Source organism: Oncorhynchus mykiss, chromosome 22 (genome assembly GCF_057628025.1).
Source record: "Oncorhynchus mykiss isolate SJ-2025 chromosome 22, ASM5762802v1, whole genome shotgun sequence".
In the NCBI taxonomy this organism is placed as follows: domain Eukaryota; kingdom Metazoa; phylum Chordata; class Actinopteri; order Salmoniformes; family Salmonidae; genus Oncorhynchus; species Oncorhynchus mykiss.
Window position 1 is genome coordinate 13,152,513 of NC_143043.1, and position 22,057 is coordinate 13,174,569.

The 22,057-nt window shown below is 40.7% G+C and overlaps 1 protein-coding gene across 6 annotated transcripts in view; it reads left to right on the forward strand.

Moving 5' to 3' along the window:
* The window catches only part of slc4a3 (solute carrier family 4 member 3), a 112,055-nt gene that overhangs the window by 40,780 nt on the left and 49,218 nt on the right, over positions 1 to 22,057 (forward strand). For all 6 annotated transcript variants that reach the window (XR_016490531.1, XR_016490533.1, XM_021578907.3 and 3 more), the window contains exons 3-5: positions 19,121 to 19,283; positions 20,187 to 20,446; positions 21,021 to 21,232. Coding sequence is in view for 4 of the 6 variants with exons in the window: in XM_021578907.3 (XP_021434582.3) it covers positions 19,121 to 19,283; positions 20,187 to 20,446; positions 21,021 to 21,232 (635 nt within the window). In the remaining 2 variants the exon portion in view is untranslated. The remainder of the gene's footprint in view (positions 1 to 19,120; positions 19,284 to 20,186; positions 20,447 to 21,020; positions 21,233 to 22,057) is intronic.

Genomic DNA, 22,057 nt, shown 5'->3' on the forward strand with positions numbered 1-22,057 from the left:
ATATAACGGAAAATACAGACCAAAGTACTTTCTCTGACCTCCTCCCTATATTCATAGACAATAGGCAAAAAATGATGTAAAGAACGCTACGCTAAAGACTTGCGTTCCTATTTTTATTTATTTATTTGCGCTATTGGTGGTAGGTGCATCCCGATTCAGCTGCCATGTCTGTCTGCAGTAACGTAACAGGCATAAAAGACAGTAAAAGCAAAGTTCATACTGTGAGATAGGGTGTCTCATTGTTGTCGGTAGTCAGGCCTAACACTGTTGTGTCGTCAGCAACCTTAATGATGGTGTTGGAGTCGTGCTTGGACACGCAGTCGTGGGTGAACAGGGGAGTAAGTACACACCCTTGAGTGGCCCCAGTGTTGAGGATCAGCGTGGTAGACGTGTTGTTGCTTACCCTTTCCATCTGGGGGAGGCCCATCAGGAAGTCCAGGATCCAGTTGCAGAGGGAGGTGTTTAGTCCCAGGGTCATTAGCTTAGTGATGAGCTTCGTGGGCACTATGGTGTTGAACGCTGAGCTGTAGTCAATGAACAGCATTCTCACATAGGTGTTCCTTTTGTAAAGGTGGGAAAGGGCAGTGTGGAGTGCGATTGAGATGGCGTCATCTGTGGATCTTTTGGGGCGGTATAACGAATTTGAGTGGGTCTAGGGTTTCTGGCATAAGGGTGTTGATGTGAGCCATGACCAGCCTTCCAAAGCACTTCATGGCTACCGATGTGAGTGAATTAGTGTCTCGCTCCTTGAAAGCGGCAGCTCTAGCCTTTATTTTGATGCTGATGTTGCCTGTAATCCATGGCTTCTGGTTGGGATATGTACGTACGGTCACTGTGGGGACAACGTTGCAGACGACTGAGGTGGTATACTCCTCAACGCCATTGGATGAATCCCCAAGCATATTCCAGACTGTGCTAGCAAAACAGTCCTGTAGCGTAGCATCCGCGTCATCTGACCACTTCCGTATTAAGCGAGTCACTGGTACTTCCTGCTTTAGTTTTTGCTTGTAAGCAGGAATCAGGAGGCTAGAATTTTGGTCAGATTTTCCAAATGGAGGGCGGGGGAGAGCTTTGTACACATCTCTGTGTTTGCAGTAAAGGTGGTCTACAGTTTTTTTCCCTCTGGTTACATATGTGACATGCTGGTAAAAATGTGGTAAAACTGATTTAAGTTTGCATGCATTAAAGTCCCTGGCCACTAGGAGCGCTGCTTCTGGATGAGCATTTTCTTGTTTGCTTATGGCCTTACAGAGATGGTTGAGTGTGGTCTTAGTGCCAGCATCGGTCTGTGGTGGTAAATAGACGGCTACGAATAATATAGATGAGAACTCTCTTAGTAGATACTGTGGTCTACAGCTTATCATAAGGTACTCTACCTCAGGCGAGCAATGCCTTGAGACTTCTTTAATATTAGACATCGCTCACCAGCTGCTTTGACAAAAAGACACCCACCCCTCGCCTTACCAGAAATCCAATATAGATGGTGTTAAGAGATAGATGGGAGGTGTTCAATGGTGCTGAAGGGTGGGATAAATAACAACAAGATAACAAATGTAAAATATACTGTTAAAAATATATGTCAAATAGAAATCAAACTGAATGGACATCAGAAATAGGAAGGCCAGGACTAAAAACAAACAACATATACAGTTGAAGTCAGAAGTTTACATATATTTAGGTTGGAGTCATTTAAAACTTGTTTTTCAACCACATCTACTTTGTGCATGACACAAGTAATTTTTCCAACAATTGTTTACAGACAGATTATTTCACTTATAATTCACTGTATCACAATTCCAGTGGGTCACACGTTTACATACACTAAGCTGACTGTGCCTTTAACAGCTTGGAATATTCCAGAAAATTATGTCATGGCTTTAGAAGCTTATGATAGGCTAATTGACATCATTTGAGTCACTTGGGGGTGTACCTGTGGATGTATTTCAAGGCCTACATTCATACTCAGTGCCTCTTTGCTTGACATCATGGGCAAAACAAAATAAATCAGTCAAGATCTTTTTTTTTAGACCTCCGCATGTCTGGTTCATCCAATTTCCAAATGCCTGAAGGTACCACGTTCATCTGTATAAGCAATAGTACGCAAGTATAAACACCATGGAACCACGCAGCCATCATACCGCTCAGGAAGGACACGCATTCTGTCTCCTAGAGGTGAATGTAATTTGGTGTGAAACGTTCAAATCAATCCCAGAACAACAGCAAAGGATCTTGTGAAGATGCTGGAGGAAACAAGTACAAGTATCTATATCCACAGTAAAACGTGTCCTATATTGACTTAACCTGAAAGGCCGCGCAGCAAGGAAGAAGCCGCTGCTCCAAAACCACCATTAAAAAGTGTTGTTGCTTCTTAGTTTACTCCAATTAGGTGAGGGGTGGTAGGGTTTGCAGGAAATAATACATGAAAATATGTAAACATTTAAAAATAAATCTTTTAAAGGAATGAAATATCTTTTTTTTTATTTTTTTTTATTTTTTATACAAGTTCTTTAAATGTGCTGAGAATGTTCCAAAGCCTAGCAACTATCCTGCACCATTCCCAGAAAGTTGTGGGAAGGTTGTATGCAAAATAACCATAGGACAACCACACTCTCACCAAGCTCTAAGAAACATATGATTATCAGAATGTTCTAGCTGGGGTGCCTTTAACTCTGCCTTTAACTCTCAGAAAAGCAAAACGTCAATTTAGGGCTAGGTTATTTTCCCTCAAACACCATCTATGTACAGTGGGGCAAAAAAGTATTTCGTCAGCCACCAATTTTGCAAGTTCTCCCACTTAAAAAAAGATGAGAGAGGCCTGTAATTGTCATCATAGGTACACTTCAACTATGACAGACAAAATGAGAAAAAAAAATACAGAAACATGTATTTGCAAATTATGGTGGAAAATAAGTATTTGGTCAATAACAAAAGTTTATCTCAATACTTTGTTATATACCCTTTGTTGGCAATGACAGAGGTCAAACATTTTCTGTAAGTCTTCACAAGGTTTTCACACACTGTTGCTGGTATTTTGGCCCATTCCTCCATGCAGATCTCCTCTAGAGCAGTGATGTTTTGGGGCTGTTGCTGGGCAACACGGACTTTCAACTCCCTCCAAAGATTTTCTATGGGGTTGAGATCTGGAGACTGGCTAGGCCACTCCAGGACCTTGAAATGCTTCTTACGAAGCCACTCCTTCATTGCCCGGGCGGTGTGTTTGGGATCATTGTCATGCTGAAAGACCCAGCCATGTTTCATCTTCAATGCCCTTGCTGATGGAAGGAGGTTTTCACTCAAAAGCTCACGATACATGGCCCCATTCATTCTTTCCTTTACACAGATCAGTCGTCCTGGTCCCTTTGCAGAAAAACAGCCCCAAAGCATGATGTTTCCACCCCCATGCTTCACAGTAGGTATGGTGTTCTTTGGATGCAACTCAGCAATATGTGTCCTCCAAACACGACGAGTTTCGTTTTTACCAAAAAGTTTTATTTTGGTTTCATCTGACCATATGATATTCTCCCAATCTTCTTCTGGATCATCAAAATGCTCTCTAGCAAACTTCAGACGGGCCTGGACATGTACTGGCTTAAGCTGGGGGACACGTCTGGCACTGCAGGATTTGAGTCCCTGGCGGCATAGTGTGTTACTGATGGTAGGCTTTGTTACTTTGGTCCCAGTTCTCTGCAGGTCATTCACTAGGTCCCCCCGTGTGGTTCTGGGATTTTTGCTCACCATTCTTGTGATCATTTTGACCCCACGGGGTGAGATCTTGCGTGGAGCCCCAGATCGAGGGAGATTATCAGTGGTCTTGTATGTCTTCCATTTCCTAATAATTGCTCCCACAGGTGATTTCTTCAAACCAAGCTGCTTACCTATTGCAGATTCAGTCTTCCCAGCCTGGTGCAGGTCTACAATTTTGTTTCTGGTGTCCTTTGACAGCTCTTTGGTCTTGGCCATAGTGGAGTTTGGAGTGTGACTGTTTGAGGTTGTGGACAGGTGTCTTTTATACTGATAACAAGTTCAAACAGGTGCCATTAATACAGGTAACGAGTGGAGGACAGAGGAGCCTCTTAAAGAAGAAGTTACAGGTCTGTGAGAGCCAGAAATCTTGCTTGTTTGTAGGTGACCAAATACTTATTTTCCACCATAATTTGCAAATAAATTCATAAAAAATCCTACAATGTGATTTTCTGGATTTTTAAAAATAATTTTGTCTGTCATAGTTGAAGTACTATGATGAAAATGACAGGCCTCTCTCATATTTTTAAGTGGGAGAACTTGCGCAATTGGTGGCTGACTAAATACTTTTTTGCCCCACTGTATATCCTCAAGGTGAAAATACTGAGCATATCCCACTCTTCTTTTAGTATTCTCTGCTGCAGAATCAATGGATGATATTCAGTCTGATTAAATGGGTTTAGCAGTGATGACTCATACAGGGGCTATGGGACTATTAATGTGTGTGTGTGTGTGTGTGTGTGTGTGTGTGTGTGTGTGTGTGTGTTAGATGCAATGTATAAGGAGTCTGCAGTCTCACAGAATGAGCTCCAGTAAGTGGATACTGATGAGTCACCATGTATGGCGGCATATCATTTTTCTACTACAATATGCTTAGAATTGTTACTTTGCAGGTGGGAGGATCAGTTATCACACACACACACACACACACACACACACACACACACACACACACACACACACACACACACACACACACACCATAAATCTCAAGCTAAGGTGGAGCCCTGTCTCGTTTAGTTTGTCTGCACATCTGATCCCCACTGGGGTAGGGTGAGGTGGGATGAGTGGGGGTCAGCAACAGTGGGGTTAACATAAACCACATGTAGGCAAGCCCTATCCCCAGGGGCCAACTGGGACTGGGTTACCATGGTGATGTCATCCAAGCAGCCACCAGCCAGCTTCAGCACTATGTCAGCTGCAGTAACAAGGGGAGATCAGGGGGGCAGGACCTCTGAAGCCCAAAGGAATCCAGTCAAATCGGACTCCCAGGTCCTTGGATATTTTGCTGTGTGGTCACTCCAAACTATTCACAGCACTAAAGAGGTTTGCAAACCTGTGTAACCCTTCTCTTTCAAGGTGGGAGTTCCGGGAAGCCTGTGGGATGGCATAGCCTGTGTAGGCATGAGAGAGAATAGCCTTCAATAGTGGCTGTACTAGAGAATTTAAAACCTTTTTTGTAAGAACATAGTATATGGGACTGATTTTAAGAAATTTTGCTACATTGATTTGATTAATAAAACCAATAGCCACTTCATAGGTGTCGGCCAGCACAGGTATCAACCTTCATCTGTTGCAACGCATTTTGCACTGTGATGCAGCATCTTAGACAGCTGCGCCACTCGGGAGGGGCTATTATAATACTGTACATGGCGTCCAGGTCAGGATAACCAAAACATGTATTTATTAAAGACTATCAGAAAGATTGTTAGTACTTATTTATTTTGTTCCAAAGCCATGAATGAGTGAGTCACTCAGCTTTATGTAGGTGCCAAGCTATACGACTGTGCCAACTTAATATATAACAATATTTTGGAGGTTATTTGGTTTTCAAAAAGACTAAAGTGAGTGATTGTAATCTGAATAAAAGACCAAGTAATATTTGTAAAGGCCAAAACATTTATTTCTGTTTTTAGAGGGAGAGAAACTCTGGGCCAATTGTGCCGTCCTATGGGACTCCCATTTCACGGTCGGATGTGATACATAATAATAATAATAATAATAATACTTTTTGTTGTATTATTTGTTTTGTCTTTTCTGGTGGATTAAACTGATATTGGAACTAATCACTGCCGATTGTGATACAGCCAACCTAACTAAGAAATACATTTGACAATATAATTATCCTCCTACCCTCCTTCTAGGCAAGTCTATTGTCCAGCCACCTGTTAATCGCCATAATGGCACTGTACTACATGACCGTGTGTGTTTGAAAGAGTATTTTCCAGTAAGCAACAGTTTGTTGACCTTCATTAGACAACATTGTTCCAATATTTCTGTAATTCAGTGATATTTATTCCCATAGTAATTCGTGAAAGAGTATTTTTATCATTATTTTATTAACGAAAGCATAAAGATGCTGATGAAGAAATACAGTACTGTACAGTATATGCTTTATCCGACATGCTTTTACATTTGGGCAATAAAGCATTTTGAAGATTATTAGGCTACTGTGCAGTCTGACAAGTAAACATAGCCTACAGTACATACTGTAGTAAATATGGGAAAGTGCCTAATTCCTTACATAAGGGAGAGCAGGCCATGTCCAGACTTTCTCAGTGACCTCAAGTACGCATTAACTCTGTCTTTAATGCTTTTTCGGGTTGCATCAGTCATGAACAGAAACTTCTGAAACACAGTATTAATGATGAACACCCAGAGATTCACTGGTAAGCCACATTTGCCTCAGGATCCATCCCAGTTGGTATTCTTTGCCCACCCATGTTATTTCTCTTCGGCTACACATCGTTGGAATAGCTGAACAGCATATCGGTCCGGACGGCCCTTGCTGTGCCTGGTGAGCAGTTGGTCAAGTTCTGTTGTCAGAAGAGGAATATAAATGTCAGGGTGAACCAACGACCTGATAAACCCGCCAGGTATGTTGACTCTGCCTGTCGGAGGTGGAGTTCCAGAGTTCACAGGTGTGCCTGGCATGGATTGTGACTCCATCTCGTTCCTCACCCTCTTCAACGCGTCTTTCTATGCTCCACCAATGGCGCCTGGCTCTGGACCAATGCATCAGCTGTCGCCTGTACCTCTGCCCTCAGAAAAGGTTTCTCTTTCTGATGGTCTGCCTTCAATGACTCAATCTCGGTCTTCAAAGTTTGAATCTGATCCATGTGCACCTTCATCAGATGAGCAGAATGGTACCACCCTGAGCCCCCATCGATTACAGTGGCCAATGATGGAACCGGTAGATCAATTAAGAATTAGAAGTGACTCCCAACACACAAATGCTGCATACACGTTTGAATAATCTAGCAAAAGTAACCTCTTTCTTGGCAACCATGTATTTATCCGGGGCGGCCTGTCGTCCAGCCCTTTGTCCTCTGATCTCCACGGAGGGTTGCCAGCATGGTTGTATGCTCTGCAAAAACACGTTTTTAGTACACCATTTTTGATTTATTAACCTTTATTTCATTATCAATTTCATTACACAGTATGCCTACACATTGACAGGCTATATACATTTCTTTGAAGAAAATGCACTGAAACCAAACTACCTTTAGTTTTGTTGATCCTGTCGTGGTTATGGTCCTAACCCTGGAACAGGTAGCGCCATAGAAATAATCTGGCTTGATGAAGACGATGTCCATTTCATCTGTTCTCTTTGGTCGCAATGTCATCTTTTTTTTTTTTAGATAAACAGCTCGTTTTTGAATGGTAACTGTGTTAAAGGTGGAGTTTGTGGCAGGGTGAAGAATACTGAAAAGGTGTCACACCTACAGTAGCCAGGCAATAAAGAGTCTATTGTCCTGCTAATCGGCCTACAAGTGTTTGAAAACCTGTTTTCAAAATGCCACCAGCAGTCAATCACTACTGTAAATAAAAACATAGCATCTTGTTTACATTGTTTATTGTAACCACAATGTCACAAATAATTTGTATCTATCTTTCCAATTACTTTTAGAGTTTGGGATTTCCAAATGTGTGCTTTTCATATCCTTTTTCAGTAAATCCAGTTCGGATTTATGTATAACTTTTCAGTGACGCCTTTAGTGAGAGGTCTAATGCTTTAATATTCAATAATATCTGCCCTCCGAAATAATATCTAAGGGGCATTTTTCGCGCCATTATTAGTTACATTGTTTTAGTTTGAACATGCAGACTCGCACTAAGAACAGCGGGAATGTTTCAGCGCCATTATTAGTGCAATGCCCCTTAAATTGTTGCTCTGTGCTACCCAGTGGGGCAGGGTGGGGGTGGGGGTCCACCCTCCCCCTTCCTCCAACCCCCTTCCCCCATCCCGTGCCCCCTGCCCTCATGACTTGAACCTTGCTCGCCCACCGCTATTTCAGTGGATACAGCTGAAGAACTGCAAGGCAATCCCATTGTGCGCCACTCGGGTGCCATGACCAATATGACCAATACTGTATATATTGTCCTGCTAATAACAGGGTTAATAATATATCTGTGAGAATATCCAAGGGGCTTTTATATAATTCTAAATTAATAATAATTGCTCTGCTTCCAAAATAACAATATTTTGGAGATGATTTCATTTTCAAATAATGTAAAAAGAGCGAGAAAAAGGCCATTCTTGAACATGGGGTGAGACATTGTTACTAATTTGTAAGTAAAGCCAGTTTGTTATAAATATTTACTTCTGTTTTTAGAGGGAGAGAAACCAAAACCTACAGTCATCTCATGGGTCTCCCAGTCAAGACCGGCACGGGTTGTTACATCCGTCGTCGGAATGGGACCAAAGCGCAGCGTGGAAAGTGTACATCTTACTTTATTTTCAAATGACACCAAAAAACAACAAAATACAAACTAATGTAAAGTTCTGCAGGCTCCACAGCAACTATGCAAAAACAAAATCCCACAAACTCAGGTGGAAAACAGGCTGCCTAAGTATGATTCCCAATCAGAGACAACGACAGACAGCTGCCTCTGATTGGGAACCATACCCGGCCAACAAAGAAATATAAAACTAGAATGCCTACCCAAATCACACCCTGACCTAACCAAATAGAGAAATAAACATGCTCTCTAAGGTCAGGGCGTGACACGGGTATTGAAACAGCATCTGTAGCAACACAGCTTGCTCTGCGATGCAGTGTCTTAGATCGCTGCACCACTAAGGCGCTGTACAACGTGACTGGTCGGGAGTAGGCTACAGTACGACAGAGACACAGTAGCGCCTTGGGACACAAAAGCATAATCAGTGCTCTAACTCCCCCTTGCGCTGGTCTGGAGCAATGAAGTAGTGACGCAGGGTACCGTACTAAACCACAAATGACCTCTAAGTATCACAGCATAATCACACCTGGCAGAGCCTGCTGCTTGTGACATTTCTAACTCTATCTACAGTTTACTCAGAGCCCTAGTGAAGAGAGAACAAACACATCTGTAGGCCAATCCTGAATTCCTAGCGCCGTCCTTTGTTTGTCTCGCCAGTGTCACAAATGTAAATGCAATCCATAACCTTTTTTCTGCACTCTTTCAAGCCCACATGTAGCAACAAGGCAATTACCATTCACACAATAGCCAGATACAATGTGCAGGATGAAGAGACGAGAGACAAACACTATTCAGGCCAATATGCTTGTGTTGGGAGTACAATGTGATGCTTAGATAGTTGTCAAAAGCAATATGCTTCAAATCGTGCTTTTGCTTCTTTACCTGTGTCCTTTTCTCAGTTGAAGCGGAGATTTGGAACAAATATTTGTGTGCCTGTACAGTAGGTGTATAAAGACACTTGTCTCAACTCGACAAATGTTGTTTGAACATGATAAAACCTTGAATTCCATTTTTAACTGTGACAGTGAGCTTGACAGTACAGTGAATACTGATTGAATACTGTATTCCACTCATCTGAATATACAGTACTAAACATGTCAAACTTCATACCTCCCTCATTTGATAATGCAGCTTGAAGGCATTCATAGCCAGAGAGTAACTTCCTAACATAAAATAACTCACATGAAATGAGATTATTAGCCTGTGACTTGACTTACTTAGTTGACATAAACCTCTTGGCCCCCTTGGGAGAACAGTGTATCCACCATGGCTCTCCACCTCTCTCTCTCTTCTGTGCAAAGGCTTTTAGCCAGGAGATCACCAATTTACTCAGTTTTTGTAGTAGAGTGTCTCCGGTTGTTTTTTGGACATTAGCCTGTAGCATAAAGACATCATAAGCATCAGTACAGATTTTGATGGATGGCATCCAGGCATGGACTATGTCAGCATAGATTATGCAAAGGAGATAGGAGGCGACAAGAGTGACATAGTGACTGACATTGTCATGATTACAAATGCCCAGAAACTGACCAACACAAATGCACACGCATGCACAAGTGAGCGAGCGCGCACACACAGAGGACAGGGCTCAGGCACATGGCCAACCACTTGTCTGTGATGGGGAGAATGATATATCATCTGACTTCACAGGTAGTGTCGTCTGTATTACTGTAAGGTCAAAGATGGAGTCTGGATGAAAGACACACACACACACACACACACACACTTCGTCACTCCCCTTATCAGCACCTTCTAAATATTTTAATGATCTTCTTTGTGCTGGATTTTCCTAGCCACAGCATATGAAATATTAATTATGCTTTTTAAACCAGGGCAGTTATGTGCATTGTCAGATGTGTTTGAATCGAAATATAGTTTTATACAGAACACTTGCTGTGAAGAAATTATGGTTGTGGTATTGGTGCAACTGTAAAACAGGTGGCCAATGCTCATATATGCTTATAACAAGTAACAACACAGTGTACCTGTCAGTTTTTGTCCTCCTGAACAGGCACCTGTTGGTCCTTCTCACCTCAACAAACAACCCCCACCCCTTCTTGTCTTAACTTCAAAGCCCAGATGAAAGCTTCTGGGGGCCAATGGGAGCTAAAGGGTGAGGCTACCTCATCTCTAGAAGCCCCCTCTGACAATGTGTATCTGAGCTATCGTCACATGCAGACCTGGGCAGAAAATTGTTGTATTTTGTAATTTATTTGAAAATTCCAACTTTTCAAATACTCAAGGCAGTCAAATATAGTTGATATAGATTTTCTTTGATATTCAAATACAAGTCTCAGAAAAACAATTAATATTTAAAGGTATTTGAATATAAGCAAGTTATTTGAAAACCCCCAAAAATTATTTGATGGCTGCCAAATATTTCATGAAGAACCAAAAACTACAACAGATAGTTGAATTTGTATAAATATATGATCATAAGCACATGATGTCATGATGTGACTACCATTAACCTCTTGAACCTCTGGGGGCAGTATTTCATTTTTGGATGAAAAACGTTCCTGTTTTAAGCGCAATATTTTGTCATGAAAAGATGCTCGACTATGCATATAATTGACAGCTTTGGAAAGAAAACACTCTGACGTTTCCAAATCTGCAAAGATATTGTCTGTGAGTGCCCCAGAACTGATGCTACAGGTGAAACCAAGATGAAACTTCAAACAGGAAATTAGCAAAATTTCTGAGGCGCTGTTTTCCATTGTCTCCTTATATGGCTGTGAATGCGACAGGAATGAGCTTACACTTTCTGCCGTTTCCCCAAGGTGTCGGCAGCATTGTGACGTATTTGTAGGCATATCATTGGAAGATTGACCATAAGAGACTACATTTACCAGGTGTCCGCCTGGTGTCCTGCGTCGAAATTGGTGCGCAAACGCCAGGTGCAACTATTTTTCCATTTGATAGAGAGGAGAAACCAGACTTCCACGAACACCTTGAGGATTGATTCTAAACAACGTTTGCCATGTTTCAGTCGATATTATGGAGTTAATTTTGAAAAAAGTTTGGCGTTTTGATGACTGAATCTTCGTTTTTTTTTGGGAGCCAAACGTGATGTACAAAACGAAGCGATTTCTAATACACAAAGAATCTTTTTGGAAAAACTGAACATTTGCTATCTAACTGAGAGTCTCCTCATTGAAAAAATCTGAAGTTCTTCAAAGGTAAATTATTTTATTTGAATGCTTTTCTTGTTTTTGTGAAAATGTTGCACGCTGAATGCTACGCTGAATGCTACGCTGAATGCTACGCTAAATGCTACACTAAATGCTATGCTAAATGCTACGCTAGCTATCAATACTCTTACACAAATGCTTGTTTTGCTATGGTTGAAAAGCATATTTTGAAAATCTGAGATGACAGTGTTGTTAACAAAACGCTAAGCTTGAGAGCTAGCATATTTATTTCATTTCATTTGCGATTTTCATGAATAGTTAACGTTGCGTTATGGTAATGAGCTTGAGGCTATAAATAGGATCCCGGATCCGGGTTTGCTCGTCGCAGCTGGTTAATGCAGTGATGGCTATTTATCGAATAATTATATACCAAGTTCAATTATTTCGCAAATAAATGAATCATATAACAATTAATTAAGTAGTAATCTGGGGCACCGTGGGAACATTTTAGGTAACCTGTTGCGACGAGCAATCCCGTATCCGGGAACGTAATTATAGCCTCAAGCTCATTAGCATAACGCAACGTTAACTATTCATGAAAATCGCAAATGAAATGAAATAAATATATTGGCTCACAAGCTTAGCCTTTTGTTAACAACACTGTCATCTCAGATTTTCAAAAAATGCTTTTCAACCATAGCTACATAAGCATTTGTGTAAGAGTATTGATTGCTAGCATAGCATTAAGCCTAGCATTCAGCAGGCAACATTTTCACAAAAACAAGAAAAGCATTCAAATAAAATAATTTACCTTTGAAGAACTTCGGATGTTTTCAATGAGACTCTCAGTTAGATAGCAAATGTTCAGTTTTTCCAAAAATATTATTTGTGTAGGAGAAATCGCTCCGTTTTGTTCATCACGTTTGGCTAAGAAAAAACCCAGAAAATTCAGTCATTACAACGGCAAATTTTTTTCCAAATCAACTCCATAATATCGACAGAAACATGGCAAACGTTGTTTAGAATCAATCCTCAAGGTGTTTTTCACATATCTATTCGATGATAAATCATTCGTGGCAGTTTGGTTTCTCCTCTGTTCAAAATGGAAAAATGCACGCACCTGGAGATTACGCAATAGTTTCGATGGAGGACACCGAGCGGACACCTGGTAAATGTAGTCTCTTATGGTAAATTTTCCATTTTACAAATACGTCACAATGCTGCAAACACCTTGGGGAAACGACAGAAAGTGTAGGCTCATTCCTTGCGCATTCACAGCCATATAAGGAGACATTGGAACACAGCGCATTCAAAATCTGGCTCACTTCATGTATGAAATTTCATCTTGGTTTCGCCTGTAGCATTAGTTCTGTGGCACTCACAGACAATAAAACGTGTGTTTTCTTTCCAAAGCTGTCAATTATATGCATAGTCGAGCATCTTTTCGTGACAAAATATCTTGTTTAAAACCGGAACGTTTTTCATCCAAAAATGAAATACTGCCCCCAGAGGTTCAAGAGGTTAACGAGTTACTATTTCCCAATTTAACTCAATATCTCAATATACTATCCATCATCCGTCACTCATTTGCTCCTATTTCAGTCTCATTCTGAACATCATAGTATCCTATAAATCTGCACGAACCCTAGTATCCATGATGAATCAGCTTACACAAATTGGCTTAATTATTTATTTCCTAACTAATGAAATAATCACACAGAAATACATAAACACACACACAGCATAGTGAATATTAGCATAATGCAATGAAAAGTCCCTATGACGGCTGGTTATACAATGAAAGGGGGTGGAGAACGAAAGAGCGGGAGAACGAGAGACGAAGGAATTCAACTGTCGTACATACAGTTGAATAATACGCTCATCGTAAATATGGGTATTTAGCACCCTAACAACCACTCATTCAAATTAAAAAATGCAATGCACATATTTACGCTTGTATGTCTTTGTCATCTCTGTTGAAATCGCCCGGTCCATTTTCTGGGGAGTCAGTTGAAAGAAAGTCTCTGGTTGTGTAAGTCACTAAGTGCCCACCAGAGGTCACCATGTCCTTTGTACTCGTAGCAACTTGGTCTCGGAGTGTCTGTTAGAACGGATCTTCCAGAGCTGTACTACTCAGTGTTAAGCGGGCCTTGTCCTTCACTCTAATTATTTAGAATAGATACCCTAGAGATACCTATAGCAGTGAGAGGAAATTGCAGGTAGCCTAGTGGTTAGAGCATTGGGCCAGTAACCGAAAAGTTGCTGGATTGAATCCCCGAGTTGAGAAGGCAAACATCTGTCATTTTGCCCCTGAGCGAGGCAGTTAACCTACTGTTCCTTGGGTGCTGAAGACGTGGATGACTATTATGGCAGCCCCCTGCAATTCTCTGATTGAAAGGGGTTGGGTTAAATGCCGAAGACACCTTTCAGTGGAATGCATTTCGTTGTACAACTGACTAGGTATCCCCTTTTCCCTTATTTGACTCTGGTCTTCAATCGAGTTTCCTAGGCTAACAGTGCATAAACAGCTGCAAGCTGAATGTTCCCGTGCAGTCTTCTTCTTCTTCTTCTTCTTCTTCTTCGAGAGAGAGCTTCAGAGGGTATAACCATTTTCTGGTATTGAAGTCTTTAAACCATTTCTCAGCCATGCAGCCACTGCACCACGCTGTCTGGTCTAATGTACATTTTGTTAGGAGTCTTTTCATAAACACTCTCGGGATAATGTCTGTGCTCACGTGGTCGTGGTTACTGACTGGGTAAAACTTTACATGAAAAACAATAATCTAATTTAGAAAGCTAAAATCACATTTCATCTTCTCACAAATAGTTTCATATTTAACCATATAACTTCCACAACATTTAAATGTACATCTGATATCTGGGACGTATACATTTGTAGAGATACTTTCCACGCTCTAATTAACAATCATTTTAAATTTAAAGATAGGCTCTCGTGGAATAACCGTTTATGTGCACCACTCAGAATGGACGGACAAGCGCGCAACCTTTCTGTTGCTGATGAAAATCACAGAAATGTGGGAAAGAAACGTAAAACAAAACAAAAAGAATGGAAAGACAGGCAAAGGAAGATCTTACGGGATGCGGGAAAACCCTATACAAATCGTAAGGGTCAAGGGTCAAAAAACTGGGAAAAGCTGTCCAAAAGAGGTATGTGGAAGAACCGTATATCAAACAATCAAGCTATCTAGCTATAGAGTACAGTAACTAACATGTATGTTGTGGGTTGTCTAATTTGTAACTATAGAGAAAACATATTAGCTAAAGTTTGTTGGCTAATAACTCATACATTATCGTTACAAATGTTATTGCTAGATTATAGAAGAAACATAGGTAGCTACTTTTTCTTCTTTTTTTTTCCAATGATTCGACATGGCTACAGTAGCTAGCTAGTTACACTGTATCCTGCAGGGAAGAGCGTGTTCCACGACGTGCAGAAAGGAGTGTGGAAAGTGACTGATGAGCGCAAGCTGCATCTGTTCAACAGTTTCTACACTGTCCCATACGAGAAACAACAAGCGTTGATTCTCTCCGGCTTAGAACAGGTTAGAAATAAGACAAAACGCCTATTATCATAATAGCTATATTGAACACGTGCATAGTTTAACTTTGACAGTAATGATACGTACATTGACGTTAACTCTAAAAGTGCTGTGTTACACAATGGTGCAATACAAACTCATTCTGTGTATAGATTGGGAGTGTTTTGTAGTTCTATGGTATGTTCACATTGAGGGCTTCATTTTAAATGAGACTAAGATTTCATGACTCAACTTTTAAGAAAAGTCATCATTGCTAAAGTTGATAGACCACCTTTAAATGAACCTCCATACAAATGAATTAACTACATATTGCATTTAAGTTATTTACATGAAGGGCATCTGTACTTGAAAGTACTTAAAACATCATATCGGGTGTTAAAAAAGGACACCTTACAAGAGTCATGCAAAATGTCACATATACTGTTCTTCCACAAACTGAAATCATCACTGGAGATATACTGTTCTTCCACATTCTTAAAATTAAAACGGCAATAAAAAAAATATTTTTTGAAATAACAAAAAAATATAAATTGTTGTTGGAAGATATGGGTATGGTCAATTATTTGTCAAGCATAAAACACCTAATGTGGTACACACAATTAATAATATAAAAATAACTGATTATCTTAAAATGGAAAAATTGTCACATATATGGTTCTTCGTCTGTAGGATTCAACTGATTGACATGATTATTGTTTAGAGCCCCACCAACCAATTCCCACATTATTTATATTAGAAATATTGTTTCAATGTCCAACGTTTTGATGTTAAAGTTTTGGGGCAGAGTTTCTCTCTACTCACAAAGGATTTTTGACTTCTTCATATTGCAGTGCAGAGAGAGAGAGTTTACGACCAACAGTTAAAAAGTGTTGATAGGGGATAGAATGCGATTGGACCATCAGATAACATACTGTATACTACATACTTAATGAGTATATACTACATACTATTACTTTATTTTAGTATATTGTAAACAAACGGTATCCTTTCAGTTGAGTGGACAAGCACTTCACCTGTCTGCTGGAAGTTGATGCTGTTGCTATGCAACTCCTTGCTAGCTTGTTAGCATAACAACGACTAACTAGCATAACTAGCATAACTTCCGACTTAACTAACAATGTCCATTGAGAAGAAAAAATAACTATACCACTTAGCTATGCTAAGAATGACGTGAATAATCAAGTCAATAAACGTTGGGGTTTTAGTTAGTTATGCTAATATACAGGCAAGTTTGATGTATTAGTAGCCAACCAACTTCAGGTAGTTAGCTAACATACTGGTACATGCAAGCAACTGTGTGGTTCATAAGGCTAGCATAGCTAACAAATTGCCAACATAACGTAACTTATTTGAATAGTCATTACTCTTACAAAAAAGATTGCAGTTTTGAAACTGCAGTAAAAGTGCAGTCAACTGTGGCATTTCGGATTCAGTAATTGCAGAATAACTATAGTGTACTGCAGTTATCTTGCACTCTAACTGCAGACACACAGCAAAATTACTGCAGTAAAATAACCTGTGTTAATTTGGATGCAATATTTGCAGCATACTACAGTTATACAGCACTTGACTGCAATCTTTTTTTGTAAGGGTACTTTTTCACATTGCTCAACACTTCTTAACATTTGTCATAATTAGTTAAAGCATTGAATTTGTATCCTCTCTTCAGCTGCATATTTTCTGGCATTTTCTTCAAATCTGAAAATGTTGTGAAGCCACGCCCATTTTCAAAAGAATTGCCTTATGGGCCCTAAAAGCATGGAAATTGTGTCCACTGCTTATGTGCTTCATAGTTGGTCGTATGTAGTACGACATCCGGGAACTTTTGGCATACTAACTATATCTATACTATGACCAATAATCGTACTACATGCTGAATTTATGTCTGAAATAGTAGGGTTATTGCTGTTAGTATGAGTATTTGAACACAGCTATATTGTATTGTGTTAAAGGTTCTGAACAGTCATTCTGAAAGTACTTTTTCTCCCATGGCTAACTACCAGGACGTTTGAAAAGACAGGCTGAGTGGGCAGGGAGCTTATATTCATGAGCTCGCCTTCACTGGCAGCTCTTTCAAACGCCTATGTCAATCAACTTGGATGCAGTGGGCAGCGTTGCAGTAAAATTATCTCAAGCAAATTTGGTGACACACAGTGCAACTCAAACAACATTGAAATTGCATCAGTGATACATCATTTTGTTCCTACATCTCCTGTTTGGCATGTCTCTTGTTATGCGGTTCAAAGCAGCACTGACGGATGTGTTGACTGTAATCTGAGTTTTTAACGACCCTTCCCCCCTTTTGTTCCATGCTGTCTGAAGACACAGCTAGCCAGTAACTAGCTTGCACCAGACATAGATGAAAGGGGAAACACATATGTATCTTTGCCATAGATGAATAGGGTCAACTTTTAATTATATTTGCTGACACCTTGCAGTCAAATTTTGGCACCAGTAGAGTAGCTATCTAGCTATATAAACCACGCCCCACTGCAAACACACCTTCGCCGATATTGGTTAAAAGGCAGTACTTTTAATTAGGTAAAGGAATATCATGTTACCATTGGTGTATTAAAATGAGAGTTTAAGGTGATGTCACCTTGTCCCCTTAATGTTGAATCCAAGTGTTTGACATGGGGAGGGGACCAGTAACTTTATGATCAAACTGTATCAATGTAGAAGGGACAGTCATTTTTCATACTTTGATTTGGTTTCCTTCAAGCATCATCCAATTTCAGGAAAAACATGATTTTGACTCTTTATGACATTTAAACAAAGTACATTTGAATGAAAACATATTCACTCAGGAGCTCACTTGGTGAACTCCAGAGGACTGAAAGTGGATGAATGCAACAAGCTTGTCTTCGTCAAATTCAGTCATGGGTGGTAACTCTACAATTCATTTAAAGGAAGGCACTCTGGGAAGTTAGGCTTCCCAGAGTGCAGTGTGTTAGTGGGGCCCTTTCCGGCAATCAAATTACCTAGTGGCCTCGAGTGCAATGGTATTCATATTTTTCATATTTTCATAATTAATAAACATTTATTTTTTAAACGATGAAAACCTGGTGTTTCTATGTAAAAACAGTTTTGTTAGATTTCAGTCATCTGTGATAAAGTGTAATATTGGGCTGCAAACTCAAAATTGAATACATTTCAATTCTATATCTGACACGGTACAGGTGTCTTCTTTTTTTGTAAGCCCATTAGCGACAGTAGTGTGTTATTACAGTTTTTATTTGACCTTTATTTAACTAGGCAAGTCAGTTAAGAACAATCTCTTATTTACAATGATGGTCTACCAAAACGCAAAACGTCTCCTGTGGGGATGGTGGCTTTAAAAGTAAATTGAATAAAAATAGAAGACAAAACACACATCACGACACGAGAGACAACACAACACTACATAACGAGAGACCTAAGACGACAACATAAACATGGCAGCAGCACAACATGACAACAATGAAAAAGTGTTAGTAGAGAGCCCAGCAGTGCATTAGGCTAGCCTCACCCTCTCTCAGCGCTCTGCTGCATCGATCCACTGCACGTGAGTAGATGGCTAATGACAGGTCCTCTTGTATATACATAGTACTATGGAGTGGACACTGATAATGTCTGTTAACGTATTTTGGTTTGTCTTATCTGGTACAGTTGGTCATGCTACTATTACATACCTTTACCTCTCCTATCACTTACCCTACACACATGCACATACACACATATGGTGAATGGACTGCACTGTCTGTGACGACTCACTGACACACTGAAAGTTTGCTTATTTAGGTAACCATTGTAATACATTGGAGTAATTACATATGTAGGAACGCGATTGATGTAGCTTGACTATAAACCACTTGGTAACTGCAGAATTTGTGACATTGACAACATATGCACAAACTCCCCTATTCATTCTCCCTCTCTCTCTCTCTCTCTCTCTCTCTCCTACAGGAGGAGGAGGATGAGGAAGGTTCCACAGAGGAGCATGAAGAGGAGGAGGAGGAGGACTGGGAGAAGGCATTATCAGTGGAGAGGTTCGGGGACATCATCACTGAGTCCGTGTTCAGCAGCGGAGAAAAAATGGGCCGCAACTACAACGAAAAGGATTTTGAGTGTAAGCCCTTTCACCAATCTGTAGACTTCTATACTGGTATGCTTTTGTAGAACACAGGGAACAAGTTCCCAGGATGTCTGCTTTTAACAGTTTTTGCTAACATAAATCAGTGTTGGGTTCCTTAAGCCTGCCGGTATAATGCTTTTGGAAACAGCTTGATATTGGCAGGTCCTCATCCTAGTAAAGTTGTCAGTTGGACTACTGTCATCGCCACTATAGATGGCAAGCAAATGAAACAATATTTGGATATAGTGTAGCTTATCCCCTAAAAGTACCCTTGTTACCTTGCCATATTGTAGTGATCTGTTAATAGCTAGCTAGCCAATTTGACATGGTCCATCAATCAATGTAGCTTATATCATGCCTGTCAGCAGCAATCGTAATTGAACACTCTTGTTACTTAACTGCGCTAGTTGGAGAAGAAAAGTACATTTGGTCTACTTAACACTAAATGTTCAGCCAACTGTACAACGTTTCTACCTGTAGCTTGGAAAGTAAACATCAACCAACAGCACCACGGCAAACACGGCCTAGGTGCATACACCGACACATAAGCATGCAGTTACTTGCTGCTTAACTGATGATAGAGCTAAATGTGAGCAATTGTTTTGCATGGAATAATCTGAAATCTGTAGGGCTGACTTTTGCTCTTCATTACAACCAAATAGTTAACATTTATTTAACAAACGGCACGCCGTTGTCAATGGTTTTAGCGGAGCTCTGGGTCTGCTTGCCCCACAGCAGGAAAATTGAACACTCTACACCATATAGTGACGTTTTATTGAAAACAACCTGTAAGATGTTATAAAGGGTCTGTAAATGCTCATAACACTTCTTCACAATGCACTATGCCGGCATGCTTTGCCATTATTCTCACTTAAACTCCTACGTTCCCTTTCACAGATCATCGGCACACCTTTCACCACACTCACCACCCCCTGTCCACCCACCTGCCCCCGCCCCAGCGCCTACGAAAGCGGGTGCTCAGCATGGACAGCGACCGCCGGCGCAAGAAGAAACGAAAGAAAAAAAAGACCTCCATGCCGCCCTCGGAGGTCACGCCCACCATCCATGAGGTAGATGAGGAGGAGGAGGCGGAGTCTGAGACAGAGGGGCGGGACCAAGAGGTCACGCCCACTGAGCAGCCTGACAACCAACCACAGGTAATTTAACAAAGAAAGTTGGGATAATGTCTGACGGCCAATCAGAATGCCTGCACAGCAAATTCCCCAGTGTTGATTTAACACTGGATAATTTGCTGTGTATTATTGTTATGTATCCTTTATTCTTTATACAGTGCGCCACAATGTTTTGAGTGTTGCAAGTAGAAGTCTAGTATATTAATCTGTTATATATATTCATTCAGTATATTAATTTCAAAGCCAATCCAGAGAAAAATGTCCGTCACGCTCAACATGTGATGTGTGAAGTTGGCTGGGGATTTTGGTCTACTGTGTAATATGACCTTTAATAAAAAGCGGGCAGTAGCTGACACAGGAAAGATGAATATCTGCCAAGTACTAGTCTAACAGGTGCCCTAGAGAGAGAGGGAGAGCTAGGAGTCCTATGTTCGACACCTTGTTCGCCTGACTGGAACAGGACAGCACCTGACTTGAACTGACACTCACGGTCCAGGCACTTAAACTCAATCAACTGGCCTTTAGATTGAACCTTCAGATGAAGCTGTTAGGGATTCCTTGTACTAGGACCACTGTAACCAACTACGTCTCCTCTCAGTTTAGCTTGGGGAGTGAGGAGGATTTGCAACCGGCTCTCTCTTTCACTTCCTTCCACATGGAGAGCGAACAACATCTGCCGCCAGAGAAGGCCACACTGGCCACGGCAGAGGAGGTGGTGGTGGAGGGGGAGGAGGAGGAGGAGGGGGAAGAGCAACAGGAGGTTCGGGATCAACCGGAGGATGAGGAAGGTGATGAAGAGTCCAACAACAGGTGGGCCCAGTAGCTAGCAAGACAATAGACAATGTATTGGCTGTGGTGTGAAACAATTAGTATTTTCAAATCAGGCAATTGTATTGTTCACTACAATATCCAGTAACCATCCAACACTTCATATTTTGTTAACACACCTCGCCGTAAGGCACGAGGTGAAACTAGGATGTTACTAGCTAGATTATATGCATAATAAATGATACATTAAGAAAACGCAAAACTGAAGTGCACTAAAATAGTACAGTGCCTACAATATTTGTTTTGTGTGACAGAGGTCCGTACTTAACATTTTAAGATCTTTAAAATCTCATCAAACAATGCAAATACCAGCTCGTCCTACAATGCTATTCATTTTGTACACTTCAAACAGTCAATGCTCATTATGCCCGATTCCAGTAGATTTCTGTTTTTAAGTGAACATCTAAAAACATCAAAGCATTTCCAGTGCCTTGCAAAAGTATTCAGTCCCCTTGGATTTCTTCAATCAATCAATCAACATATTCTTAAAGCCCTTTTTACATCAGCAGATGTCACACAAAGTGCTATACAGAAGCCCAGCCTAAAACTCCAAACAGCAAGCAATGTAGATGTAGAACCACTGTGGCTCGGAAAAACTCTCTAGAAAGGCAGGAACCATGCTTTGGGTGGTGGCCAGACCTCTTCTGGCTGTGCCGGGGGGAGGGTACATGGCCATTAAGGCCAGATTGTTCTTCAAGATGTTCAAAAGTTCATAGATTACCAGCAGAGTCAAATAATAATCACAGTGGTTGTAGACGGTGCAACAGGTCAGTACATCAGAACTAAAAATAGGAGTGCCAAGCACAG